The sequence below is a fragment of the Dermacentor variabilis genome, chromosome 10 (assembly GCF_050947875.1).
Source record: "Dermacentor variabilis isolate Ectoservices chromosome 10, ASM5094787v1, whole genome shotgun sequence".
Taxonomy (NCBI): domain Eukaryota; kingdom Metazoa; phylum Arthropoda; class Arachnida; order Ixodida; family Ixodidae; genus Dermacentor; species Dermacentor variabilis.
In genome coordinates, this window is record NC_134577.1 from 118,582,481 (window position 1) to 118,607,298 (window position 24,818).

The 24,818-nt window shown below is 44.4% G+C and overlaps 2 protein-coding genes across 4 annotated transcripts in view; one reads left to right on the forward strand and one right to left on the reverse strand.

Moving 5' to 3' along the window:
- The window catches only part of LOC142560908 (uncharacterized), a 236,316-nt gene extending 222,748 nt beyond the window's left edge, over positions 1-13,568 (forward strand). The window contains exons 38-39 of one of the 2 annotated variants that reach the window (XM_075673325.1): positions 5,096-5,278; positions 10,497-13,568. In XM_075673325.1, the coding sequence (XP_075529440.1) occupies positions 5,096-5,257 (162 nt within the window). In that variant the 3' untranslated portion in view covers positions 5,258-5,278; positions 10,497-13,568. Of the gene's footprint in view, positions 1-5,095; positions 8,841-10,496 lie in introns of those variants that run through there. The other variant, XM_075673323.1, reaches the window with a different exon arrangement.
- LOC142560912 (transmembrane protein 53-B) lies at positions 3,833-24,818 on the reverse strand. 2 transcript variants are annotated; one of them, XM_075673334.1, is made up of 4 exons: positions 24,486-24,818; positions 22,890-23,106; positions 18,873-19,355; positions 3,833-3,977 (listed from the first exon to the last, which is right to left on the reverse strand). In XM_075673334.1, the coding sequence occupies exons 1-3, from the start codon at positions 24,725-24,727 to the stop codon at positions 18,876-18,878; spliced, it is 939 nt and encodes a 312-aa protein (XP_075529449.1). In that variant the 5' UTR covers positions 24,728-24,818; the 3' UTR covers positions 3,833-3,977; positions 18,873-18,875. The 2 variants fall into 2 exon arrangements, with proteins under 2 accessions (XP_075529449.1, XP_075529447.1); XM_075673332.1 differs by lacking the exon at positions 3,833-3,977 and having other exon boundaries at positions 18,646-19,355; positions 24,486-24,817.

Below are 24,818 nucleotides of genomic sequence, written 5' to 3' on the forward strand. Positions count from 1 at the left end.
GTTAACGTTTAGTGTCATTAACCAAGTGGTACACCATTCTGAAATATTAGTAAGGTCACTTTGTAGGGTTATCTGTTCCGAAGTGTTAAGTACGGTGCGGTAGATAACGCAGTCATCCGCGAACATGCGCATATTACAGGATACATGCAACGGTAAGTCGTTGATATAGATTAAGAATAGGAGCGGGCCAAGAACCGATCCCTGGGGGACGCCTGATGTTACTGGAACTGGTGCGGATAGGTGGTTATTTATAACAACGTACTGCGATCGATTAGTAAGAAATTCTGCAATCCATCTTAACACAGTAGGATGTAAATTTAGCGGGGAGAGTTTCGCAAGTAATCATTGGTGAGGCACTTTATCAAACGCTTTAGCATAATCAAGAAAGATCGCGTCAGTCTGTATGTTACAATCCAGGTTAGTGTGGATGTCATGTAGAAAAGCTGCAAGCTGTGTTTCACATGACAACCCCTTGCGGAAGCCATGCTGTGAAGGATGGAAAAAGTGATTACTGTCAAGGAAATTTATTATATGGGAGTAGATCACATGCTCCATGATTTTACAGGGGACGCTTGTTAGAGAGATAGGGTGGTAGTTTAGTGGGGAATTTCTGCTACCTGACTTGAAAACAGGAACGACCTTCCCTGTCCTCCAGTCATCTGGAATGACTCCTGAGGAAAGTGACTGTGAAAAAATTAGGGTGAGATAAAGTGAGACGTTGTGTTTGGTGTTTTTCAAGATTTTGGTATTAATTTCGTCCATTCCAGCAGAAGATGACAATTTAATATTTTCTATTATGGATGAAATTCCATTTTCACAAAAATTTATCGCTGGCATGTCACAATGAAAGTCAAGCAAAGGTAAACATGGGGGTGCGGTCCCTTCATCAGAAAAGACTGTAGCGAACGTGGTGTTGAACAAGTTCGCACAGTCCACATCCGTAATCCTTTCATTCAGGTCACTGGTGAGTACGATTTCTCGCGGTTCATCGTCTTTCAGTGTTTTCCAAAACTGTTTGGGATTAGTTTTTAGTAGCTTGGGCAATTCTAAGTGGTAAAAAGAGTGCTTTGCTTGATATAGATTAGAAAGGTAGTTTTTATCTGCTTCATAGTATTTCTCCAATGCTTTTGGTTGATCTCTAACCTTTGCAACTCGGAATAGACGTTTCTTTTTATTTTCAAGCCTTTTTAATGTTTTCGTAAACCATGGTTTGTGACGACTGGCTCTGAAGCTTACTTTAGGTACGAATTTATCGGTTAATTCCTTCAGCTTTTCTTCAAAACGTGTCCAATTAGCGTCAACATTATGGTGGTGGAAAGTTGTCTCAAATGTGGGAAAAAATGTGGAAAGGCCCTCATTTATCGCTTCATAATCGCCTTTGTCATACAACTGTATCGTTTTCTTGTAGATTTCGCACTTTGTTGGTCGAAAAGAAAAGCCAGCATGAATTACTTTGTGGTCGCTTATTTCCTTGAGATAATGGATGTACGAAAGGCTTTCGGGGTTGTTGGTTAATATTAGATCTAAGATATTGGATGTATCCTGTGAAACACGTGTTGCTTCGGAAACCAGCTGGGTCATGTTAAAATTGAGGCAGATATCGAGGAAGTTCCTGGCTTCGGTTAGTCCTGTCGAGGAACACAAATTGTCAGTATGCCAGTCTATTTGCGGGAAGTTAAAATCGCCAAATAGTAGTATGTGTGCATTTGGGTGAGCAGCAATAAGCTGACACATGGTTTGGTTAAGCTGGCTGCAAAATTCGGAAGTAGTGTGGGGAGGTCTGTAACAAACGCCTAGTAGTACGGTGTGTAGGCGTGATTGGATAGTCACCCATAATATTTCCAGCTGTGACTGTATATTGATGACTGCGCAAGACAATCGTTCGTGGAATGCAATCAGTACGCCACCACCGCGCGTAGATGCACGGTCATTACGGTACACACGAAAGTTCGGTAGGTCCGATAGCACTTCGGTATCACTCACGTCGTCAGTGAGCCACGTCTCGGTAAGTATTAGTAGATTACTGCTAGAGGACAATACAATGCTAGCTATATGTTCACATTTTTGAAGAAAACTGCAGATGTTAGTGTAAATTGCAGAAAGTGAAAGAACATCGCTAGGGACAGCATCTGCTCGGTTCTTTTCTTTCTTTTTTTGGTGCTTCGTCTGCTATGATAATTCTTTGATGCTGTTAGTACTGTCATCAAAGACGTAACGCTTTTGGTTCATATACAGAGTTTTGAAACGGACGGAAAAGGGCTTGTTCTTGCTTTTAGCAAAAGCAATTAGTTGTTTACGGGCATTTTGGACTGGGTGCGAGAAATCCTCACCGATGCCATAACTTGTCCCTTTAAGCATCCGGCCATTTGACAATATTGCAGCTTTGGTCTTGTGTGATGCAAGCTTTACTATTATGGGCCGGCAGCGACCAGCTGAGGGACGACCGAGGCGATGCGCACGCTCTACTGTATATCCCTTGGTTCCAAGGTTAACTGTAAATTATCCCGACAAAGGTTTGCGACCAACTGCTCTGTCTCTGCGAATGTTTCCGAGGAAGAGGGGTCGGGGATGCCGTAGAAGATTAGGTTATTTCACCTCGAACGGTTCTCGGCGTCATCCATACGGGCTTCCAGCTCCGAAATTCGAGAGGCAGTGCGCTCTGTGCCAATGCGCATGATTTCAATCTTTTTCCGCAGTGGTACCAATGCCTGATAATGATTTTCGAGATCTGTTAGTCTTTCATTCAATTTCCCTATTGTTTTGTCAGTATTGCCGAGTTGAGCTTACAGGCCTTGTATTTCTGCAATTACCTGCGCTTGGCCATTAGTCAGTTTACGCATTTCCGCGAGAAGGGCTTCAGTAGAAGGGCCAGGGTTAGATTCAATATCTCCAGCTTGGAGTAGTAGCGAGTGCATTACATCAACACATTCAGCAATAATAGTAACACAGTACCGTGGGCTCGGTAGCTGTACCAGGCAATAATTACTCGTTTTTTTTGCAAACATAACGTAAGGTTCACCAACCTGCATAGCGAGAGTGAACTGATTAGTGGTCCGTGCACTGGCACAGTCACCAAGCCCACAGGATTGTGCCGAAGGTGCTTGTTCCTTTATAGCTGGTAGACTCGTTGCTGTCGATGATGATGCGGCAGTCCAAGCTTTGGAGAGTTCCGCTGTCCAGCGTGCCCCATGCGGCTTAGGCAGGAACTGCAGCCTGCCGACAGGTAGGAGCCGGGCAGTGGGTCCGTAGCTTCCAGGATCAGTGATTCCGCAGTCCGATGTGGTTTGCGATGCCGCATGCGCAAGTGCAGGCAGCAGCAGGCGCACAACGCAGTAAACCATCTGCATAGCGAGAGTGAACTGATTAGTGGTCCGTGCACTGGCACAGTCACCAAGCCCACAGGATTGTGCCGAAGGTGCTTGTTCCTTTATAGCTGGTAGACTCGTTGCTGTCGATGATGATGCGGCAGTCCAAGCTTTGGAGAGTTCTGCTGTCCAGCGTGCCCCATGCGGCTTAGGCAGGAACTGCAGCCTGCCGACAGGTAGGAGCCGGGCAGTGGGTCCGTAGCTTCCAGGATAGGTGATTCCGCAGTCCGATATGGTTTGCGATGCCGCATGCGCAAGTGCAGGCAGCAGCAGGCGCACAACGCAGTAAACCATCTGCATAGCAAGAGTGAACTGATTAGTGGTCCATGCACTGGCACAGTCACCAAGCCCACAGGATTGTGCCGAAGGTGCTTGTTCCTTTATAGCTGGTAGACTCGTTGCTGTCGATGATGATGCGGCAGTCCAAGCTTTGGAGAGTTCTGCTGTCCAGCGTGCCCCATGCGGCTTAGGCAGGAACTGCAGCCTGCCGACAGGTAGGAGCCGGGCAGTGGGTCCGTAGCTTCCAGGATCGGTGATTCCGCAGTCCGATGTGGTTTGCGATGCCGCATGCGCAAGTGCAGGCAGCAGCAGGCGCGCAACGCAGTAAACCATCTGCATAGCGAGAGTGAACTGATTAGTGGTCCGTGCACTGGCACAGTCACCAAGGCATTTACCAGAAAGGCTGAGCATTGATGGCTATAGCAAAGAGACCAATTAACTACATGATGTAAGGTTCTTAGTTTCATCGGTGTCGTCGCACTCAGGCAAACATGACCAGATCTCACTCAATGACCACGAACTCACTGTCAGAAAGCGAGCGACCACTTTGCACCGTGTCTTGGAAACTTCAGATTATGCAACTGCCAACAACGACTAGATGGGCGGGGAACATAATGCACATCAGACACCAACCATCTCAGCTCAAAGTTAGCACTTGCCGCAGGTTACCTCCAAGGTACGGAGCACAGCCTGCATGTGAGGAGGAGAGGCACCCGCTGGGGCAGGAGGGCGTTTAGGCGCGTGCTAGGAGGTGACTTGGGTGTGAGCCAACAGCGAACATTACAAGGCACGGAAAGAGACCCAGAGAAGACGAGTGAGCGTGCATTTCAAATAAACAAAAACAATTCATATGGGACTTTAGCGAAGGCAAACCTTCACGACGAGCTGTAAGGTCGTTGTGAAGGTTTAACTGCTTATCAGAAATTTAGCTGCTTTTGGTTTTTATACACACATGCACTAATTACCTGTGTACCAATATGTGTGCATAATTACCTTTTCTTGTGGTCCAAAAGTTGCTCCTTCAATTATATTCAAGTATATATTACATTATATTGTTATATTATTAAATACTGTATAGCAATATTTAGGCATTTGAGTTGATGCATACCCTTAGTTGTCCAGCCCCAGAGGGTCTGCATGGCAGCGGCTACAGCCACACAGGAGTTGCCAGAATAGAGCATCCCACTTGCTTTCTTTTTTATTTTTTCAAGGTGACAAAGGCCACACTCTGTTTCACAAATTAGCTGCATGTATGACCAATGCTTTAGCATTTGTCTAAAAAACTAGGTATGCTGTTTTTAATGTCATAATGCCAATGCGTAACAATGTGTCCCATTCTCAGTATTAATACTTTGGGACCCTTGTCTGTATAGTAGATTTATGTATTTGTTTTGTATGTGAATAAACTCAAACTTCACTTCACTGTTTAAAATTGACATCACTTGTTGCAGGTCCAGTTTGTTGAGGCTGGCTTGCCTGCCGAGTTCTTCAGCGTGGTGGCCGAGGAAATCTTTGCCAAGGTTGGCAAGGAAGCCAGGGGCTGCAGAGAGTGTGGATGCGACCGGGGTCGTGCGTGGAGCCCCGTAGCTCGGTGCAGGCCAGTCGGCTGCTGAGCCACTCTCTGCTGCCTTCAGGTGTGCCCAGCAAGTACAGCTGCAACTTGGGGTAGCATTTGTTTTTACCACCAAAGCTGTCGGTAAAAAAAGTGGTGTCTACACAGTTTTCCAAAGTCATTTACCAGGCACAGTTATTGGCATGTCACAGGCCACTCGACAAGTTGGAACAGTAGCTTACAGTGACATAAAATCTTGACTGCTCAAAGGCCAACTGCAACGAAATTTAAGAATGCGTAAAAAGTCTGGTTTAAGATAGTGTGCATTAACGCAAGCTCTTGGGCCAGTTGGTGCATAATGAAATTGAAAAAGGGGGGTACCAGCGAAACACAAAGGACGCGCACACAAGGAAAAGGAGTTGGACACGGACGGACGCTGGGGTTTCAACTGTACTTTATTGGAATTCACATTGTCGCACATAACCTCCAACGCATGCATATTTTCGACTTCTCCCAATACATGTGCATTGATAACACCTCGAATGTACATTGCCACCCCAAAAACAGTTGATGCATGCTCAACTTGTACTCCTCCCAAGACCCATGCATTAGTGTCAGTTTTTTAAATCATCTTTTACCTACCCGATATGTAAGCATGTTCTTTGTTGGCTAAACACAAAGATGTGTTTATGTCTGGAGTCGAAGATGCTCATGCATCGCAGGTTATGTGCGGCAATGTGAATTCCAATAAAATACAGTTGAAAGTCCAGCGTCCGTCCGTGTCCAACTCCTTTTCCTTGTGTGCGCGTCCTTTGTGTTCCAGTGGTACCCCCCTTTTTCAGGTTCATAGTGTGCGTATAGAGGAGCCTCAGCGCAAAATTTGTGGTTTGAAGTACGAATGAAAGCGTTACAAGAAGGCTATCGCAAATGGCTGTTTTTAATACTGAAGCTGGAAAGAGAATGCTGCCATTACTGTTCACCAGAAGCGACACATAAATAGAGAGCATGCAGCTCCTTGGCATGACTGCCCAAATAAGGTGGCTGCCTGGGGTGTGTTGTTGAAAAATCATAGAGGCGGTGCACTGGAACTTATGTAGTTGTGACGAGCACCATGTGCATGAGCAATCTGCTTAGGTGCTGTTTAAAGGCTGCTAACAAGAAAACTATACATTACCAGGCCTGTGACTCTGCCAAGGTGGCATATACTACTCGTATGTAACAAATTTAGCCAAAGCGATATCCCATTGCAGTTGGCCCTTAAGCAGGACTACTAAGTACTCTGTCCAGATCGGTACACTGTTACCCTGTAAGTTTGGTTATTCCAAATAAACAAGTGCTGTTCATAGATCACACAGTGACAATTGTGTCTGCAAAATATCTCTGTATGCTGTTGAAACAGACTCAATTTCAAGTAGAAGCATGTGTGCCCTTATTTTGGGAGCAGCAGTCTCCTTGTCAGAAAAAAAAATGACATCACAGGTTCCACGTGCAACTTCAGAGGTACGGACAACACAGTGTCACTGGCACAAATAGTGACCAGCAATGCGAATGCAGGCAATCTTCTCTATAGCGAATGTGGATGTAACGAATTTCACACATAACAAAGTAAACTTAAAATACTTCTCGTTCGTGTGAATGAGGGTGGCAATGTGAGCTTGATGGTCAGTCATACTGAAATGAGACAAAGTGTTGCACATAGACACGATAAAGAATGACACACAAGCGTGATTTGGTCCCATCGTTTTCCTGCATCGCACTCAAAACTGCTCCTTTCGGTTCAAAGAAATGCTGTGCTCCATTTCACACATGGCAGGCATTGCTACGATGGCTTGAGTGACTTCTCTCACTGCTAGCATCCGCAACCAAAAAAAAAGTTGTGCCTCGCGTATGAAAAAAGGTATTACCGTATTTACTCGAATCTAATGCGCACTTCTTTTCTGATAAAACGGGTCCAAAAATTGCGTGAGCATTCGAATAGAGTACGACCGTAAATCTGCGTTACCATATCGCCATCGGCATTTCAAAATGGCCGCCTCATACACACTTCGAGTCTAGTTGCCGTAGCTTTCTCCGTGTGCTGTATGTAGTATGTGTGCTTAGGCGATGCTTCCTTTGGCGTAGGTTAGTCCACCGCCTGTCTTCCCGTTTTCTGCGTTTGCTCTATCAGCATGGAAGTGCCGATTGCAAAGACATGCTGAGTTCATCACAATGCCGCAAGTAAAAGGAAAGCGATCACGTGTGCGGAGACAGACGGAAATTGGGCCGCATCACAGGCGTTCGGAGTTCTCTAAACTTGCATGCGGGACTGGCGCAAACAGGAGAGGCGTTCTACACCAGCGGCTGCTACGTATGGCACGGCCGCATGGTTCCTATCTTGAAAGCCATCTGCAATGGAGACAAGAGTCTACGCATCTAGGCGCACCGCGCTGTGTTCTCATCGCTTAGTTTGTGTCGAAGTGAGAGGCCGCACAAAGGTCAATTCCCTCACTCCTGCTACTGCACTTCCTCACTCCAGCGTTTAAACAGTTTCTGCGGTTATTGAGTGCGACATGTTCATGTTTGCTTGTGCGTGCGTGACACCATGCTTGTTAATTTAATTAGCAAGCAAATGTTTAAAAGTTTATACAGCCGATAAAGATGTGATCCTTACTTTTCGTATAGCTGTCTACTAATTTGCTATTGTAATCGATGCGTCGCCTTTCAGGCAAAACTGTGACTTTTTTTAATTATTGCAACTTTAGTGCATTGGGAGTAAATCTTGTTTTTTCCAAATGAGAGAAAGTCGTATTTTTGTATGAAAGAATGAGGTGTGCAGTACTGTAAAGGACTTTTCTTTTTTCTTTAGGTCATGGCAAACAGGTGTGCGTTACAATCGAAGGCATTTCCCCCCCCCTTTTTGGGGGTCACGGAAAACGGGTGCGCGTTACAATCGAGGGCGCGTTAGAATCAAGTAAATACGGTCGGTACGCACCATGTAATTCGATGTTACTGTATGGCTCGTACTTCTATGTAGCAAAATATGATATGTTTATTACATTAAAGGCATAGGCGATCTATTAAATCTATGTACCACCAAACGAGTGGGGTATCATGTTACCTACTGAAAGCACAGATATTCACAAGCAATGTGTGATTTGATGTAAAGTTGCATTCACAAGTAGCACTTCTAATGTATGACGTAGTTATTTCATAGAAAACATTGCAGATCAAGAACTGCACTTCAAAGTGTGTGGAGTGAGACATCTATGGCCACACTAATTGCATAGTTTCCACAGTGTCACCTGCTGTATCTTTGAAATGGAGTAAAGTCAACATAAAAGCAAACTCTGAGTTGATAAGCTTAATCATCGAAGCACAGCATATATCTACTCTTTCACTGACCAATGCATCAGAAAAGGTTTCATATCATTGCCAGTTAAGGGACTTGAGTACCTATGCATGTCAGGATAAGTATATGTCACATGAAATGTGTCGCAGCAGCTTGCGATTTTCTCCAGTTTTATAAATTTCTAGAAATGTTTTTCTTTTTCTTTTTTGCGTTTGGTACCTTCACTCGAAATGTGTGTTGACATGTGGTTTGTGAGACACGTGACTGGGGGTAAGTACAGCTGATCGAGAAATAAATATTTCATTGCTGAAAGTAAGCTCCTAGTGTCATTCAGTCATTCCTTCTTGTGTCCATGTCCTGGTGTGCTGTGTTTAACCTCACTTCACTATTGCTGGTACTATCAATGCGTAACGAATATCTGCTTATATATAATGAATACAGTTGAACCCCGATATATATCGAACTCACATATAATCAATTATTGTGTAAAACGAACAGCTGTAAAAATCCCCTTGAAAATTTTTTTACAATGTCAAACTTTTTTTTGTGATCCCCTTCATATTTGGTACATCTGGGTTCGACTGTATCAGGTATAACGTAAGTATTTTCCAGGCTGGATTTTGCTTTCTTGCAACAAGGTAACACAAGGATTCCCCTGAAGTACAGAGTGTGTAATACCCCTTTGGGAAATGCACCATGCAGCAAGAGAGCAGAAAGAAAGAAAGTAGGAGACGGGGCTTGTGATGTAAATGCCACAATGGCCCTGGCTATAATGAGCAACGAGGCACATGACAAATAGTATTGCTTTTAGGCCCTACTTGAGGTAATAAGAGAGAGCATTTGCTTCAGGGAAGGAAGCTCGTCTCAGCACAGTTTTGTGTGCTTCTATCTTCACTGCTACATTATTCAGTCATTAAACCCATTTGATCAATTGCGACTGAAGAAGGAATGTCCCTGAAGCCAACGTTTTGACTAGGGGACTCGTCAGGACAACAGCTGCCTTCCTTGGCAGAGATTAGCTGTGTTTTTCTCAGTCCTGCTTCTCGGAAGGACCAGCAGCACCGCCTCTCGCCCCCTCCCATTCTGTCGCTATAAAGTCGGTATGTGTAACTGGCTGGATCACCAATCTGTTTTGTGGAGTGACCGTGACTTGGCTCAGTGCTAAAACAGTATTTGTCAAGACTTGATAAGTCCCAGGAGCCCTGTAGACAATGGCGACAGAACATTCTGCTCAAGCTGTTGCCTTTGTGAAAGTGTGAACTCCATTAAATAGAAATGGGTGACACGCAAGAGTGACACTCATGTGGAATGAATGCCATGAATAATTGCTTTATTTGGCTTCATTTGAATGGCATCAATTTTTCATTCAACAATTTAGGGATCCATGTTTCCTAATGAGTAAATTTGAACACACTGCTTCACTTTCCAAGATGTAGGGTGTTAAGCACAGTGCATGTACAGCGTAGACTACATAGCTTTTTCTCTTTTTGTCAAGTTGGTATATGATGCTTGTTTGTTCACATTAATTCCAAGGGATCACGAGTAGTGCCAGAAAAACAAACATAAGGCAATGAACCAGGTTGAGCCACTTAATGCACGAAAAGGTCATTCAAAAGAAAAAAATGCGCAAATAGATTAAAATTTTCTACACTCTATTCTAGTTTCAACCACTCTTTCACCAACGTGGAAAAAGTTTGCAGAATCCATGTTACTTGTTTGAACATTACATTGGGTCCCCTTCTATTGCTTTTGTCCAAGTCTCAACTTCCATGGAGCTTCATTAACCCACTCAATCGTTTTCATCTTATTGCTTCAACAAATTATGAAATGGAAACCAGTAGCGATGCTGCACAATGCCCTAACACACAAATTAATTTTTGGATGAATATTAGAGAATTTATTTGCAGCCACTTTGTTTAATTACTTCTCAAATGCGTATAAATGTTTCATTCTTGTTTTTTTCATTCACCAGATTTCCCTCTAGGTGCAACAGTGAGGAACTCTATGGGCGTGCCATGCTTCTCATTTTGGAGGCCACACAAGACTTCTCGGCAGTGGCAATAGATGGCGCAGCGTGTGCAGAAAGAAGTGCAATGGAGGAGCCGGTTGCCGCACGACACATTTCTCGGCATTTGCACGCACCGGCAAGCCATGCATTTCAGAGGGCACGCGCAGGCAGCAGCACTAGATGGCGCCGAGTGTTCTTGTGGAAGCGCGAAAGGGGAATCCCGCAGCAGTACACTTCTCAGTCGTAACATGTTTCAACGGTGGCAACACATCATGTCACTATATTGATTCAATGCTAAACAAATTACTGTCGACAGTCATATTGAGATGATTGCTGCCACATTTTTTTCGTCATTTTGTCTCTCTACATACTGTTTCTGCCTCCTCAGCTGTATTGAAGAAAAGGATGTACAGCTGGTCACAAAACTGCATAAGCAACTTGTCTTGGAAGCCAGAGCATGCAAGCTGTGTTGCTCTGTGTCGGTGCACGTGCAACAACACAGTGCTTGCGTGCACGCAACCCCACAAGCAAAGTGAGGCTAGCCTCCAACCTTTTTGCCAACAAAGGCCAGCGACTGCATCCTCAACATGTAAGAGCTGGCTTGATGAGTGCACCAGCCTTTACACATTCTCTAAACTCCACGTCCAGGTACATTTGAGCACATTTGGTTCTGGTAGTTGAAGCATTAAGGAACACACCTCTAATGCGCATCGGGTAGAAACACAACTAGAAAACATCAGGAGCAGAAAGTAAAAGCAAATTATAGTTTGTGAGATCAGAGAATCGTCTAGACGCCCACATAGAAGTAGCCAACCAAGCTGTTTGCCAGTCAGCACAGGAAGGAAAACTTGAAACTTTGTGACAAAACTTCTTTTATTGGTCCTTCAAATTTACAAGTGGCACAAGAGAAGCCCCATTTTCTGAAAAATGAATAATCACCTGCGTGCCTCTGCTACTCCTTTACAGTGCCAGCTGTAACACTACCACCATCACCATGCATACAAATGCAATTTACGCCTTTCTACTGGTGTGTGCCTGCACTCAATACCAAAAGCTATTCTAACCATATGGAAATCCATGTTGGCTGTTTCAATTTCTGAAACTTGGTTGCATTCAGAAACTCTTTATTTTAGATTAATACTATTCTGAGAGCCATTATATTTAATCCAAAGTTGGTATATAATCACAGAAAAAGTTTTGAGCAATACAGTGCTTTATTAAAACTGAACAGCTTGTAACTGCACAATGGCATGCAGGTGGCTAACAATACAGACTGCAGAAGGCATGAATATGCATGCATTGCAACAGTGCACTACCCAAGCCCAACCAAAAGTTTGCCGGCAAGAGTGAAAAGCCACACTGTCCACTTCAAAGGAACCTTTTAAAGGAACATTTTGTGACTGTGCCCTGGTACGCAGAATATTAGGCACAAGTTGTTCAGTGAGGCCAAACTTAAGTCTAACGCTAAGTCTAAAGTTGCAGAGTACTACAGCCGTTGGATAACAAACAGCAAAAGTGCTAACGCATTGCTACAGTACCTGCATGCAATTATTTGATGCCTCTCTTTAATTTATTTGCTACATGTTTGCAGCAAATCCCCTGAAAATAATTCCATGGAATGCCATGAAAACTGGAGGTGCTACAGTGCTCTTTGTTGTATATCTTTATCTAATTATTATCATCTTAGCTTGCACCTTCATGTCCTCTTCAGTGACAGTTACACAAGTGTGAGATCATGTTTAATTATTAAAACACGGCCGCACCCCCCCCCCCCCTTCCACCCCACAAATATGAATGTAAACTCAGACCACAGCACAGGAAACCTTAAAACATGATGTGAATCATAGTCGCCTGGTAAAGAAAACCTTATTGTGCAACCTGATACTATCACACAATATTTTCCATATGCTTTTATGTACTCCGTACACCACAACATTTTATTGAATTAGGGTGATCAGATGAATGAAAGCTAATTAAGTAATTAATGGCCCTTAAAAACAAGGTGGTATCCTGGCAAATGCTGGACACTCTAAAACTCTCTAATAAAAAAAACCCACCAAAACACTGGATGCAAGTGATTCTGCTGATGGTTTTCAAGGTTGGTTTTATCGCTTCCAAAAAACATAATATACCAGTCCAGGCCATCTCAAAATTGTATCTCGCAATATGACTCCCAAGAGCACCTTTCTTTTCTTTGTAGTAGCAAAGAGCGATACACAACAGGAGAATTCCGTAAGTGACCCAGCTAGAACAACAAACTCAAATTTTCTCATAGTAAGCAAAACTGGTATCACTATTCACAACTTGACCATTTCATGGGCGAAAACAGATTGTATGGTGCTTAAACATTTGTCACCACAATATTGGCTTCGCAAAGCATTTAGTAGTCCCTCAAAATTTAATTAGATTCTGCCCTCCCCGAGTTGTCTGAGATTAACGGCACATTTGGCCAATTCCTACCATGCTCCAACCTGGTTTGCAACAATGAGGAGCCCTCTTGAGATTAAAGCCAGAGGTAGCTTGCCCCAGCCGAACATGCTAGCTGCTCAGAGTAGCCACATGATCCAAGCTTCTGTGGTATTTCAGTTGCGCTCCCACGTTGAAGGTGGAAGGAAGTGCGGCACTCTGAATGAACCAGGTGAACCTAGCGCTTGATATCAACCAGCCGAATGCAAACCACACTGTGAGCGCATTCTAGGGCGCTCGAAAGTGACCAGTTGAATGCCCCATAATATGGACGTCAAGTAAGCTCAAGAGTTTGTATAACAATGAGACTCAACAGAGATGCTAAAAAGTGGTCGCATATCACAGGCACAGCTTCAACAGGGCCCATTCAGTTGGGCACCATGATCAGACAGCCATTCAGTTTACTAACAACACTTCACTAAGAAGAAATTGCATTAAATATGAAGGTGATCATTCTAGGTCGTTCTACACTTTTTTCTCGCTGTCAGAATGTCATCTGATAGTGACAGTCACATGATCTAGTACATTATAAGTCGGCATGGACAGCTTATTGTTGTATTCACTGCCTTGGGGATATCACAAAAGACAGACAGCCTCACTACATCGAGATCATGCTGTCACATAACCACACCGAGATATACAAACACTAAATCACCCGCTATAAAGAAAGTGAGGTACAAAGAAAGCATACACACACAAAAAAAGAAGACATATGGTAGAGGCTCAGTGCTTGTAGCGCCATACTGCTTAGCATACACCTAGAGTTATACTTCAATGGGAGCGAAATGCAAGACTTCTTGTGCACTTCGGTGCATGTTAAAAAAGCCCAGAGGCAACGCTTTGTAAGAATGCCTTTCATGTGATTCTATTCATTTTGTTATCATACGATGCACTGAATGCAGCAATAATGTCCAGTGACGAGAGGCAAAAAAGAATGAGAAATAAAAATAATTGCTATGAAATACGGCGCTAGGGGTGTTGTCAACATAATTTGGAGCCATGCATTATGACATTTCTCATTGTTAAATCTACACATTCAGTGCGTTATACCTCATCAACTACTTTTACATATGTATACAGTTAAATCTCGATATAAACTCAGCAAGACCGTGGCAAATTGTTAATTATTCTGAAAGATCGTTATAGTGAAAGCCCCAAAATTAACCATTCTGCTCGTCAACCCATCAGTTCGTAAGTTGTCACCATATGTGTTATTCACGAAAACATCGCTGTTGGCTCTTGGCACATGCTGTTGCTATTTTCCATAGATTCCGCCACCATGAAGCACCATATGAAAGAGTGACACGCGCAATACAGACACTGACACCAAGAAAACTATCGACAAAAAGGTAGCTCCATGTCGCCTCCAAAGCGCAATGTTTCTTGCTTTTTGTTTGTTTTTCACATTTCTTGCCGTGGACACCGTAACTGTCTCGCTTGAGGCAGGCACCTGGGGCCGTATTTCGAAACGATCTACTTCGGTGACGCTAGCACCATTGGCCACGCCTTCGCAATCTACGCACACTGATTGGCTGTTTTAGCAAAATCAGATGATCTACGTCATCCGATGTTGCTCAATTAGCCAATCAGCATGCACCTGACGGCGAAGGCATGGCCGAGGACAAGCGCACGTGAACGACACCGTCTGGAAGGTGCAAAGTGGGACTCTGTGGCACCCCCGCGAATCCGGAGGTTGCATTTCACCACGCACAAAGTACAGCCGCAGATAGAAGCGCGAAAGAAAGGTGTGCACAGAAAGAAGGGTGAAAGAAGGAAGAGACGCGCCTTCATTGCTAGTCAACGCTCTTCTGCGCAAAGCATGCCGCTTGCCCGCATTCTTTCTTTCTCGGGCACTGTCTCAGATTTTCAGAACCCATGTGCCATGACGTCTGCTCTCTGCACCTTGTCTACTAGCCTACTGTTTCGTCTGCCGTGAAAGATACACTGAAATCTAAATATTCCCAGATTTCGTAATATTAGTTCGTAGTACTGAGGCATTGTTAACATTACAGGAAAACTGAATAACGATCATTATTCTGAAAAGTTCGGTATTCTGAAGTTCGTAGTACTTATATATTTCTATATTGAACCTATAAGGAAGTCAGCAGGGAACTTCTGAAAAGTTTGTTAATATGAAAAGTTTGTTAATGTGGTGTTTGTAGTAACGAAGTTTCAGTGTATGTATTTAAAGTGAAAATGCAGTGTTGGGACACGAGAATTAGGTGATGCTGCTCATCAATAAATAATATGCTCGAGAAATGTTTTTAAAGAGTAAGATCTGTCTAATTATTGTGACACACAAACATTAGCGAATACAGAAAGAGCAGTCACATGAACGAATACAGAAAGAGCAGTCTAATTAGTGACAGAGAGAAAGGACTATTTCTATGACATTTCACTCCATCCAGAAAAATGAGAATGTGATAATGCAGTTACTGGAATGCTTACACTGCTCTGACCACAAGCCATGTAACATTTACATAACATGCAGAAATACTGAGAGGTGCAACTGAGTTTCATAATGATAAAAGCCCGATGGACCCTTTTTTCCGGCCACATTGAAAGTTGCATACTCAGCCACTGCTTCAACCATTGGAGATCAAGTTTAAAAGGACAAGGAATAATGAAAATATCAAAGCTCATTACATCTGACATGAAAATACTATCATTATATACAATATGTATTATAAGCATACACTTGTTAACACTAATATTGGCAAAAAAAAAAAGGTTCTCAATTTACTTTCCTATAATAATTTGCTCGTTTATATATTTTAGTAATACCCTATAGGCCATAGGAATTATGGAGGGGAGTGCTTACATCATTTCATTAACTCGTAACTTATTATATCCATCTTCGTTATATAGAAGCTCAACTGTGCTAAGTCAAGCACGGCAGTTTAACATACTAAGGCATCCAAAGTATATCACTTTTACCACGCACAGCGCTTCTCTAAACAAGGAAATAATTGACACCACCAACATGAAAATTTTATGTCAGCTCACATGATGTTCACATGTTCCTGTTTACACTGGGCAAATTGTAATCAGCCACTAGTTAATTAGACAGCTTTGTCAGCACCATTCACAAAGTGGTGCGCCTTCCCTATGAATCAAGGATGGCAGTAGTGCCCAGCAAAGCATGTCCTCTGAGATGATCGGCGCAGCTGCATGAGAATTCATTGTGGATGATCCGAATTGCAGAAGAATTCTGCTGTTTATGCAGTTACAAGTTTTCTTGTAACTGAGTCATGCTTGAAACAGGCGTAAATGTTGGCCTAAATGCTGCGAGGACCTTAGAAGGTAATCTAACTTTCTGAATTGATTCAGTGCTCGCCTTTTGTGTTTCCTTTACGGCGCAAGACTCGTGCATATTGCGTGCATGTCCAGAGAAAGAGATCTGGATGTTAGGTTAGTGACCTGTACACGTTATGACTTTTATTCATATCTTGTTGGACAGCGAGAGGCTACATTAAAGGGACCTTGAACCACTTTTTATCGAAGCTAAGAAATGCATTTGAAGTTAAAATAAACTATTTCAGAAATACTTTGCTGCAAATGGTAACCTCAATGCATTCAGAAGTTATTGGCAATCAAAGGTCGCGTATGAACCTCTTTGCGGTGCCCTCAGTTCCTTCTTCAATGCCTTGCACTGTGAAGGCTACAGTGAAGCCCTTCTACACTGTGCCTACTCAATTTCAGCTTGGCACGCAGTTCAAATTTGATTTTGGATGTTCACACAGACACACTACTTCACAATTTGACACCTACAACACGCCAAAGTCTGAGGCTATCCCTCAATATACGGTGAATTTCACTATGTCCGAACCTTTTGCTGTGATACGGTGTACTAGATAGCTACTTTCTCACACGAGCTTTCTCACACCGAGTGGCAAGCAGCACATTTCCTTTTGCACTTATCTTTACGGCAATCACACATTTTTCAATGGTCAAACGAAATGTCTTTATGCTCACTTCAACCATGATGGCAACACTTCAAAAGAGAACTCGGGATGCAGACAACCTGTTCTACAGAGTAACCAGTTGGGCTTGTTGGTTGAACATGATAGAAGGCTACAGCGCGGGAACCAACAGAGACAGAGGAGGCACACAAAGTACACAGATGCAGTGCCAACTTCAAAAAAAAAAAAAGTCAGTGCTGCGTCTGTGTACTTTGTGTGCCTCCTTTGTCTCTGTCGGTTCCTGCACTGTAGCCTTCTACAATCTGTTCTAGTCAAATGGCGGCAATTGGGCAGGTTCCCCATGCGCCTGGAGTCATGCTGCCCACAGATAATGTTGCCCACAGATAATGATCAGTCTGCAGTTGTTCTCAGTGAAGAGGCTCGTCACAGCACCTCCTGGCGGCTGCAGTATCTACATCACGTATAAGATGCAGCTACACGTAACTGTAGTGCGTTTGCTATGTGCCTGACAGGGCTGGAGTCTGTGCTTGCGTTTATGTGCTACAGTCTGCGCGTGCTACATGAGGCAGACCGGCTTTGTACTGCAACAGCTTGATCGACGGATAGTAGCCATATCCAAATTGTGCCCTGTCAATAGCTCAATACAAAGCAATGTCTGCCAAGGCATCTAGCCAGGAGCTGTCAGGAGTGAGCACGCGCTGGCAAGCATATGTGTAGTCTGACCTTAAGTTTCATGTGATTCGAGGGCAGTTGAGTGTTCAGAACTAATCGAAGTTAGTGAGACCCGACAGCTACGACACTGATAAGAAGGGTTGCCAAAGTTGGATTCCTACACGGGCGGCCGTGGCCAAGCGTGAGCAGATGATAGTTAGCTTCAATCAGAAGTACGCAACTTTTATTGAATTTCAAAATGCAGATGTTTGGTTACTTTAACCTATTTAGTAAACTGTGTCAATAAACATACACAATAACAGTATGAAGAAGTGCACCGATTCAAGCAGCCTTCGTGATTCAGTCAGTGGCGGCGCTATATGGTAATCTGCCCGCTGACGTAAAAGGGCCGCCCTGAAATGGGCGAAGAGAAGGCCTCTGTGAAAAAGGGACTGTGAGAAAAAGGTGACTTTGCGCTCCGCTTGTAAGCCCCATATGCAGTGCACGACTGCAAAATTTGGCTGAGATATTCACGCCAGCTTATACTACCCGTAGAATGTATTTTTTCACCAAGCCCAAGGGATGGTTCAGGGCCCTTCTAAGAAATGGGCTGATGCTGTGGTGCAACTCTACATGCAAGCACGCTTGCTCTGGAGGTGTAGTCAACGTGTAGACTATCAGCAGGATGTTTCCAGCACATCCAGGTGCGCTCAACCTGTGCATCACCCTCAGCAGCAAACAAGTACCATGCCCATGAACTTTGCTCTACCATACTGCTTCCGCAACATAGAGGCCATATTCTGGAATGACACTTTCAAGCATGTTGCTTTCGGCATGCGCCAGTCGGCTAAGGCAGATGCAGATAATAAAATATGCAGATGAGAGCATTTCCTGTGAGTGCTGCATATAGTTCCAGTCGCACTGTGACAAGATCTGGAAACAGAAACTCTTCAAAGTTCTTATCTTTGATATTACAAGATGGCCACCTCCATGTGAACAATATACTGCCGCATCAGACACTAACAACAACACTCAGGCAGCCTTGAGTGTAGGCTGCCTGACGTGTCTCAAAAAACGTTCCAACTTAATGTGTATTTCACTGCCAAAATGTTACATTGTGCTCAACTGAATTCTCCAGGCATGTAGGATGTTGCATAACATAGCAGAAAAAATTAGGGAGGGGTTGTCAGAAATGATGCATGCCTTCAGATGCGGTGTCATGTGAAATTGAAAGCACCACTGCAATCAAGTGTCCCAGAACATGGCCCCAGCATTAGCAACTCCATGAGTGAACACATACCCATCAGTGGTTCTTCTTGCCGATGGGTGAAGACACCTGGATTGTGCCTTCGAGACAGCGACGCATAAAGTCAGTGACACTTGTGACATACTGGTTCCGGTGGAGAACAAAGTGTTGCACATGCGGAGAGTCCTGCCAGAACACTTCTTCCACTGGCACACCTTTAGTGCGACGTGCGGCTGCAAATGCGCGGATGCTCTGGTGGGTGCAGACGGCATCCTTCTCGGAGTAGAGAAACAACTGTGGACAGAGTGGGCTCTCGGCGAGCAGGGCATCATAAGCAGACTCGCACCGATGGAACCTGGTGGCAAGAACAAGGTTGCCCAGCGACGTCAGCGCCGAGTACAACCACATGGCCAATGCCCAGAAGAAAGCCACGGTGTAGCGGAACACTGAGCGGCCTCTGACGAAGGTTGCCATGACGCTGACGCACTGCCAGAAGCCAACACGAGCAGGGCCACTGTCGAAGATCACGCCTCGAATCTGCAGCCAAGAATGTGGCATACTAGTTGCAATAGGGGCAGCATGGCAACACTATTTTCATGTTGAAGTGCACATTGAGTGACCCAATTTACTAAAGTGATGCTTAGCCATGCGGCCTCATTGCACAAACACACGTGCCCCAGTGACAATATCTCTGGTTTCTTGCTGCAACATATCACGCTGTTGCACGGGTGCTTTCATAGTATAAATTTGCTACTGCAGTTAGAGCCTGCATGGGCTGTGGCCACACATGATTACGTATCACAGTTAATGTACTTCCCAGCGAACTATGACAAAAGGTTATGTTTCTAGACCACACATAGGCTGACATTTCCCATCGTGTTCTATTCGTGAAAGTAATGGTACATTCTTCAGTGTTGCTGAGGTGCTTGCTAATGTCTGTATCCCTGTTTAAACTATGCAGCAGGCAGTCTAAGAGCAAAAAGTGAGAGCATTGTGCTCCAACCTCTTCAGGGTGCTTTTTTTTTGTCAGCCAGGCAACGAAGTCCAACAGTAGCTGATGTGAAGAAAAGGGATATTGAGAGTCCCATGATCAGTGTTGAAATGAAGATGGGCTATGCTCCAGCAGAGCAGCAAGGATGTCACATCAGACTACCAGAAATTAGAACCAGAAGCGACACGGACGCCTAGCACCAGCAAGCCGTAACATGGGACATTGGCAAAATTTAAGAGAAAAACTATCAAAAAGGGAAGTCTTCCGTTGCTCCATGCACGCCTGTGCTCCATGCGAATAAGACCTGGCACCTCCCACAGCGAGGAGGTTGTGTTACCACTTTTAACTCCCAAGTTCATTCGTAAAATGTGTACAAGATTTACCAACAGGCTTTTATTCCAGCAAATTATTGTGCATTACATGCAGATTTCTAGGTCTGGACCTGGCAGCTATATAGTTATACATGTGGCTTATCTGTTATGATGACCCAGAACGACAGGTGCTCATCTGTGCATATATGGTCCCCACCACAAATCCCTGCTTGACTTTATTGAACATAACAAAGTCTACATGTACATACCATGCACTTCACATGCTTTTGCCGTAGGTCAAACTTTCCAACAACAAAAAGAAAATCGTCGTCTACCTACATTTAATTAAAGATGCTTGCACTCTTGATTTTTCATTAGGTTTAATACCTCTGTCACACGGCAAATCTAATGTCATTTACAACGAATGACATTCGCCCATAATGCCATTTGTTTGCTGTCACATGGTAATACCAACGTACTTACATTAGTTGAAAACGACATTTCCATATGAATGAGTTTGCCAGATGCATTCGTTTTGGAACCGAATGTGCACCCTTGACACCAGGAGCCTACCGATCAGCTATGCGAACAGTACATGCTTTTTTTTGTTGTTTGACAAAAAAAAAAAACTATTCTGTAAATTTTATTACCCAATTATTCCTTTAATAATGTTTAAGTGTATCACAGTGCATAATTACAGAAAGCTGCTCTCAATCCAGTGACTAGGTGGCCGTCTTTGGCTGTGACCATAGAGTTTCCTATAATAATTACTAAAAGGAATTCTGGTGCTGCAATCGTTCAGCCACCATGTGAATGATGGGTGGTGCATGGATTTGTCTGATCTTCATGCTTGTGGATTCAGACATTCTTGTGGCTTTGTTTATTATGCTTTATCTGCCTTTATTGTCGTTAAATTCAGAGCAATCTATACTTTTCCAAGAGCAGAAGACTCTGCAAACGTGCACAATCACTACTAATTGCAGCAGTTCAGCTTGTCAAGGTAGCCAATCGAAAAGCGCCAAGCATCTCAAGGCACTGACTTGTCCGTGAGAAATTCACAAGGCCGTTTTAAACCGCTTGTCGATGCATGCGTCCATGGCGTAATGGTTTCAACTTCAGGCTCCTGTGCTAGAGGTCCTGTGCTCAAATTTTGCTGTTGGGAAATTAACAATGTTTCTTTACTTATTACGTAGTACTTTGTTGAAAATGACGGGCTTTCATACCCACGAAGTCGTTCGAAGCCACAACAACAAAGTTTAGGCAAATGCACGTACTACCCATCATTCCTGTGCTGGCTGAACCGCCCTGCTTGCAGTTCCCGAAGGCACTAGCACCAGAGTTCCCTCAGGTAATAATTGTATGAAACTCCATGGCTTCGACTGACTTGACGTAAATGCACGCGAGTGTTCTGAAATGGCACGCACCAACAATGTGGATATTAAGAGCCTGCATGCACATCAGTTGTTGCTCTTCAGTAGAGGTAGCAGATGCACTCATCATGCTTTCTGACATGTTGCTTGCCTGATCTTCAGCTTGGCTTGCCTCGACCTGGTCGGTTGGCAATGTCGACAAGTTCGTGATCCAAAAGCACGGTGCGAGAGGGAAGATCACATATTCCAATGAAATTTAGCATATTGGAAAATAATTATTGGACAAAAGTGGGTTTGATGCATTTCTGCATCTGTTTCTTTTACTATCATCACTGTCACCATGTTCAAATGACATTAGTTTTTGCGTGTGACAGCACACACTGATAATGACATTAACCACAACAAATGTCATAGTTGGAAATTACATTAGATTTGCCATGTGACAGGAGTATAAGTCTTCTCATCCTTATGCCATATACTCCTTAAAAAATGTTTTTGCAGGAAGCACTTGACCAGAGAGTTAAATGGCTGAAAATTCACCATGGCTAACAAACAAAGAAATGAGCATGACATGAGCATTGAGTGTGCCTATTAAGAGCACTAAATTTTTAGCACGAGCCTCATGCCATCTAGCTCAGTACAACACACTCTTGAATTAATTGCGCACCCATCACAGTATGACCTAAGTGCAACAGCTGATGCATGCAATATGAATAGGGGCCTCAGCAAGGCAGGATGGCATTAATGCCCCGTCTCCCCCTTTTTTTTTTGCCCAAACAATTTCCTGATGATGAACATCTGCCAACCAGTCCGACTCACCACGACAATGGTCAGGGAATATTTGCGAGCAGAACTTCTGTTGAGAATGCACACAAGTTTGACGTAATAGTTCTGTGGAAACCAGCAAGGTGGAGAGAAGTAATTAAATAACGGTAAATGAGACCTCCACGCAATCGTAGCAATTGCTACAAAGGAAGCCCATACGAGTTCTTTGAAAGAAAAGCGTTGCAGTTGAAAAATTTGTCCTGGTCTGGGACTCGAACCGACTTTGCCCTGCTATCTGCTAGCCACCTGGTTAGCTCAGATGGTAGAGTGGTTGCCCCGGAAGGGTGGTGGTCACGGGTTCGAGTCCCGGACGAGGACGAATTTTTCTTCAACTGCTACGGGTTTCCTTTGTAGCAATTGCTACGATTGGGTGGATGTCTCATTTTCCCTTATTTAATGCACACAAGTCTCTGAGTGGATACTACTGCAATGTTTCGTGGGCACCAAAAACAGGAGGCTTTTGCACACGACCTGCAGAATTAAGCAACGCTCTTTAACAAGCCCCTTGTTTACGACAGTTTCAGCTTTTCCAGTGTGCTACATGGTGTGCGGAGAGCAGAGACAAGAAGCGTACCTTTGACATGATCTGGACATCGTCCCTAAAGTGTCGATTCATCAGTGAGTAGACGAACGCGCCACCGTTGCTGAACGCATGAAAGAACAGCGGGTGTTCTTCAAGTTTGAAGTCCTCCAGTAAGCCAAGCAGTGAATAGGCTTGCTCGTCCAGTGCGCCACCGTAGCTCCGCTTGAAGAGCTCTTCGACTGGGGCAATGTAACGAATTGTAATGCACCTGAACAGGAAACGAAAACAAAAAAGTCGCAGTTTCTCCCGAAGGGCAAAGCACTGATTGCGATAGCAAATTAGTAGATAGCTATACGAAGTAAGGATAGTAGTTTTATTGGCTGTATAAACTTGTAAACATTCGCTTACTAACTAAATTAGGAATGATATCACGTGTAAGCGCGACTGACCGAGGACGTAGAAAGAAACACACACACAGAGACTGCGCTGTCTACGTGTCTGTTTCTTTCAACGACCTCGTTTAGTCGCGCTTACACATTCTATCATTCAAACCAACTGGCCCGCCAACGTGTTTTAACTAAATTAACAACTCAATTAACAAGCACGGTGTCACGCGCGCACGAGTAAACAAACACATCTCGCTCGATGAGCGCGGAAACTCGCTGTCAAAATGCTGGACAAAATGATCGTGGCGGCAGCAGCAGCGATCGAATTTTCCTTCGTGCATCTCTCGTTTCAACGCGAACGAAACCGAACAGAGCGCGTACGAAGCTACCGGCACTACCGCACACTCTGCAAACATCGCAGATGCTTTCAAGATACGGCGCCCGCACGGCCGCGCAGTAATCAGCAGCCGCCGGTGAGGAGAAGAACGCACCCCGTCCCTGGCCTCACCCTCGCGCGCGACAGGAGTGGGCGTGCTTCCGGCCCGCCTCCCTCGCTCGCACACGCGAGATTGAGCCGCGTTCGCCGGCTCACCCTCGCACGCTGTACGGTGCGCGGCGACGAATTTATCGCCCTCGGTCTATATACGGAACCTGACGGCTACAGCAGAAATGCGCCTGGAGTGTCCATATAATTGCTATCACAATAAAAAGAAAGAAAAACGACGCTTTACACTCACCGGCTATCCGCGAATACAAACACTCACAAGTCCGCATAAGTTTTGCGCGGTCACGGTTACCTAAACGCAGTACGGTTTTTCACGTACTAACCTGTACTAGCTCGAGCTACAGTGTGCTAGAAATATTCTAAGCCACTATTCCCAAGCGCACGAAATGGCGCACAGATAGAGCTAGGCTAGGCTGTTGAACGCAGTGCGTACGCGTTCACCGGGTCAATGCACTGCCACTTTGAGCCGTCTCCCGAGCGCTCTAGACCTGACACTCTACTGCGTCATTCACGCTCACGACAACCTTTCCTAAGAGGCAAAATCTGCACAATGTGGAGCGGGTGCTACGTATCACGCTTGATTTACGTGATCTGATTATGCGCAATTAAACAACGCGGAGAGGTGCTAATTTCCTACCTCACCGTGCTAAACTGATGAGAATAACAACGCTGTTGCTTTACGTGTGTTATCCTAGCGAGACTCATTCGCTTGTAGTACAGTGATCAATTAAGACGAATAAAAGTTCATCGACGCACCCTTGATCTTCGTAGATGGCACCGTACTTAGACAAGTGCTTGTCCTTGCATCCAGCCCAACCTAATAAATAAACGACGGGCTCCTTAGCTGTCGGCAGAGTGAGCTGTTTGTCAGCGGACGGGAAAGTTATGTCGTACTCGATATCTTCGTCCTTAAACTTGCGCGAACCTCTTCTCTTCCCTTCGTCGCTGAGCGATGAACTAGCCGTCGTCGACGCCGTCGACATCCCCAAGGCCTCCATTTTTTAAAGCAATGCCTCCTTTACTAGATGCCTGCCGCGTTGTCCGGTAGCTCGGTTCCGGGCCCTCTCTCTTTTCTCTCCTCCGGATGGG

Excerpts from the sequence above, each read along its gene's own strand:
- LOC142560912 (XM_075673334.1), bottom strand. The coding sequence starts at position 24,727 with ATGGAGGCCTTGGGGATGTCGACGGCGTCGACGACGGCTAGTTCATCG. Across the intron at positions 23,107-24,485 it reads GCCATCTACGAAGATCAAGG|GTGCATTACAATTCGTTACA; the intron begins GTGCGTCGATGA and ends TTTCCTGTTCAG. Across the intron at positions 19,356-22,889 it reads ATGTCCAGATCATGTCAAAG|ATTCGAGGCGTGATCTTCGA; the intron begins GTACGCTTCTTG and ends TCTTGGCTGCAG.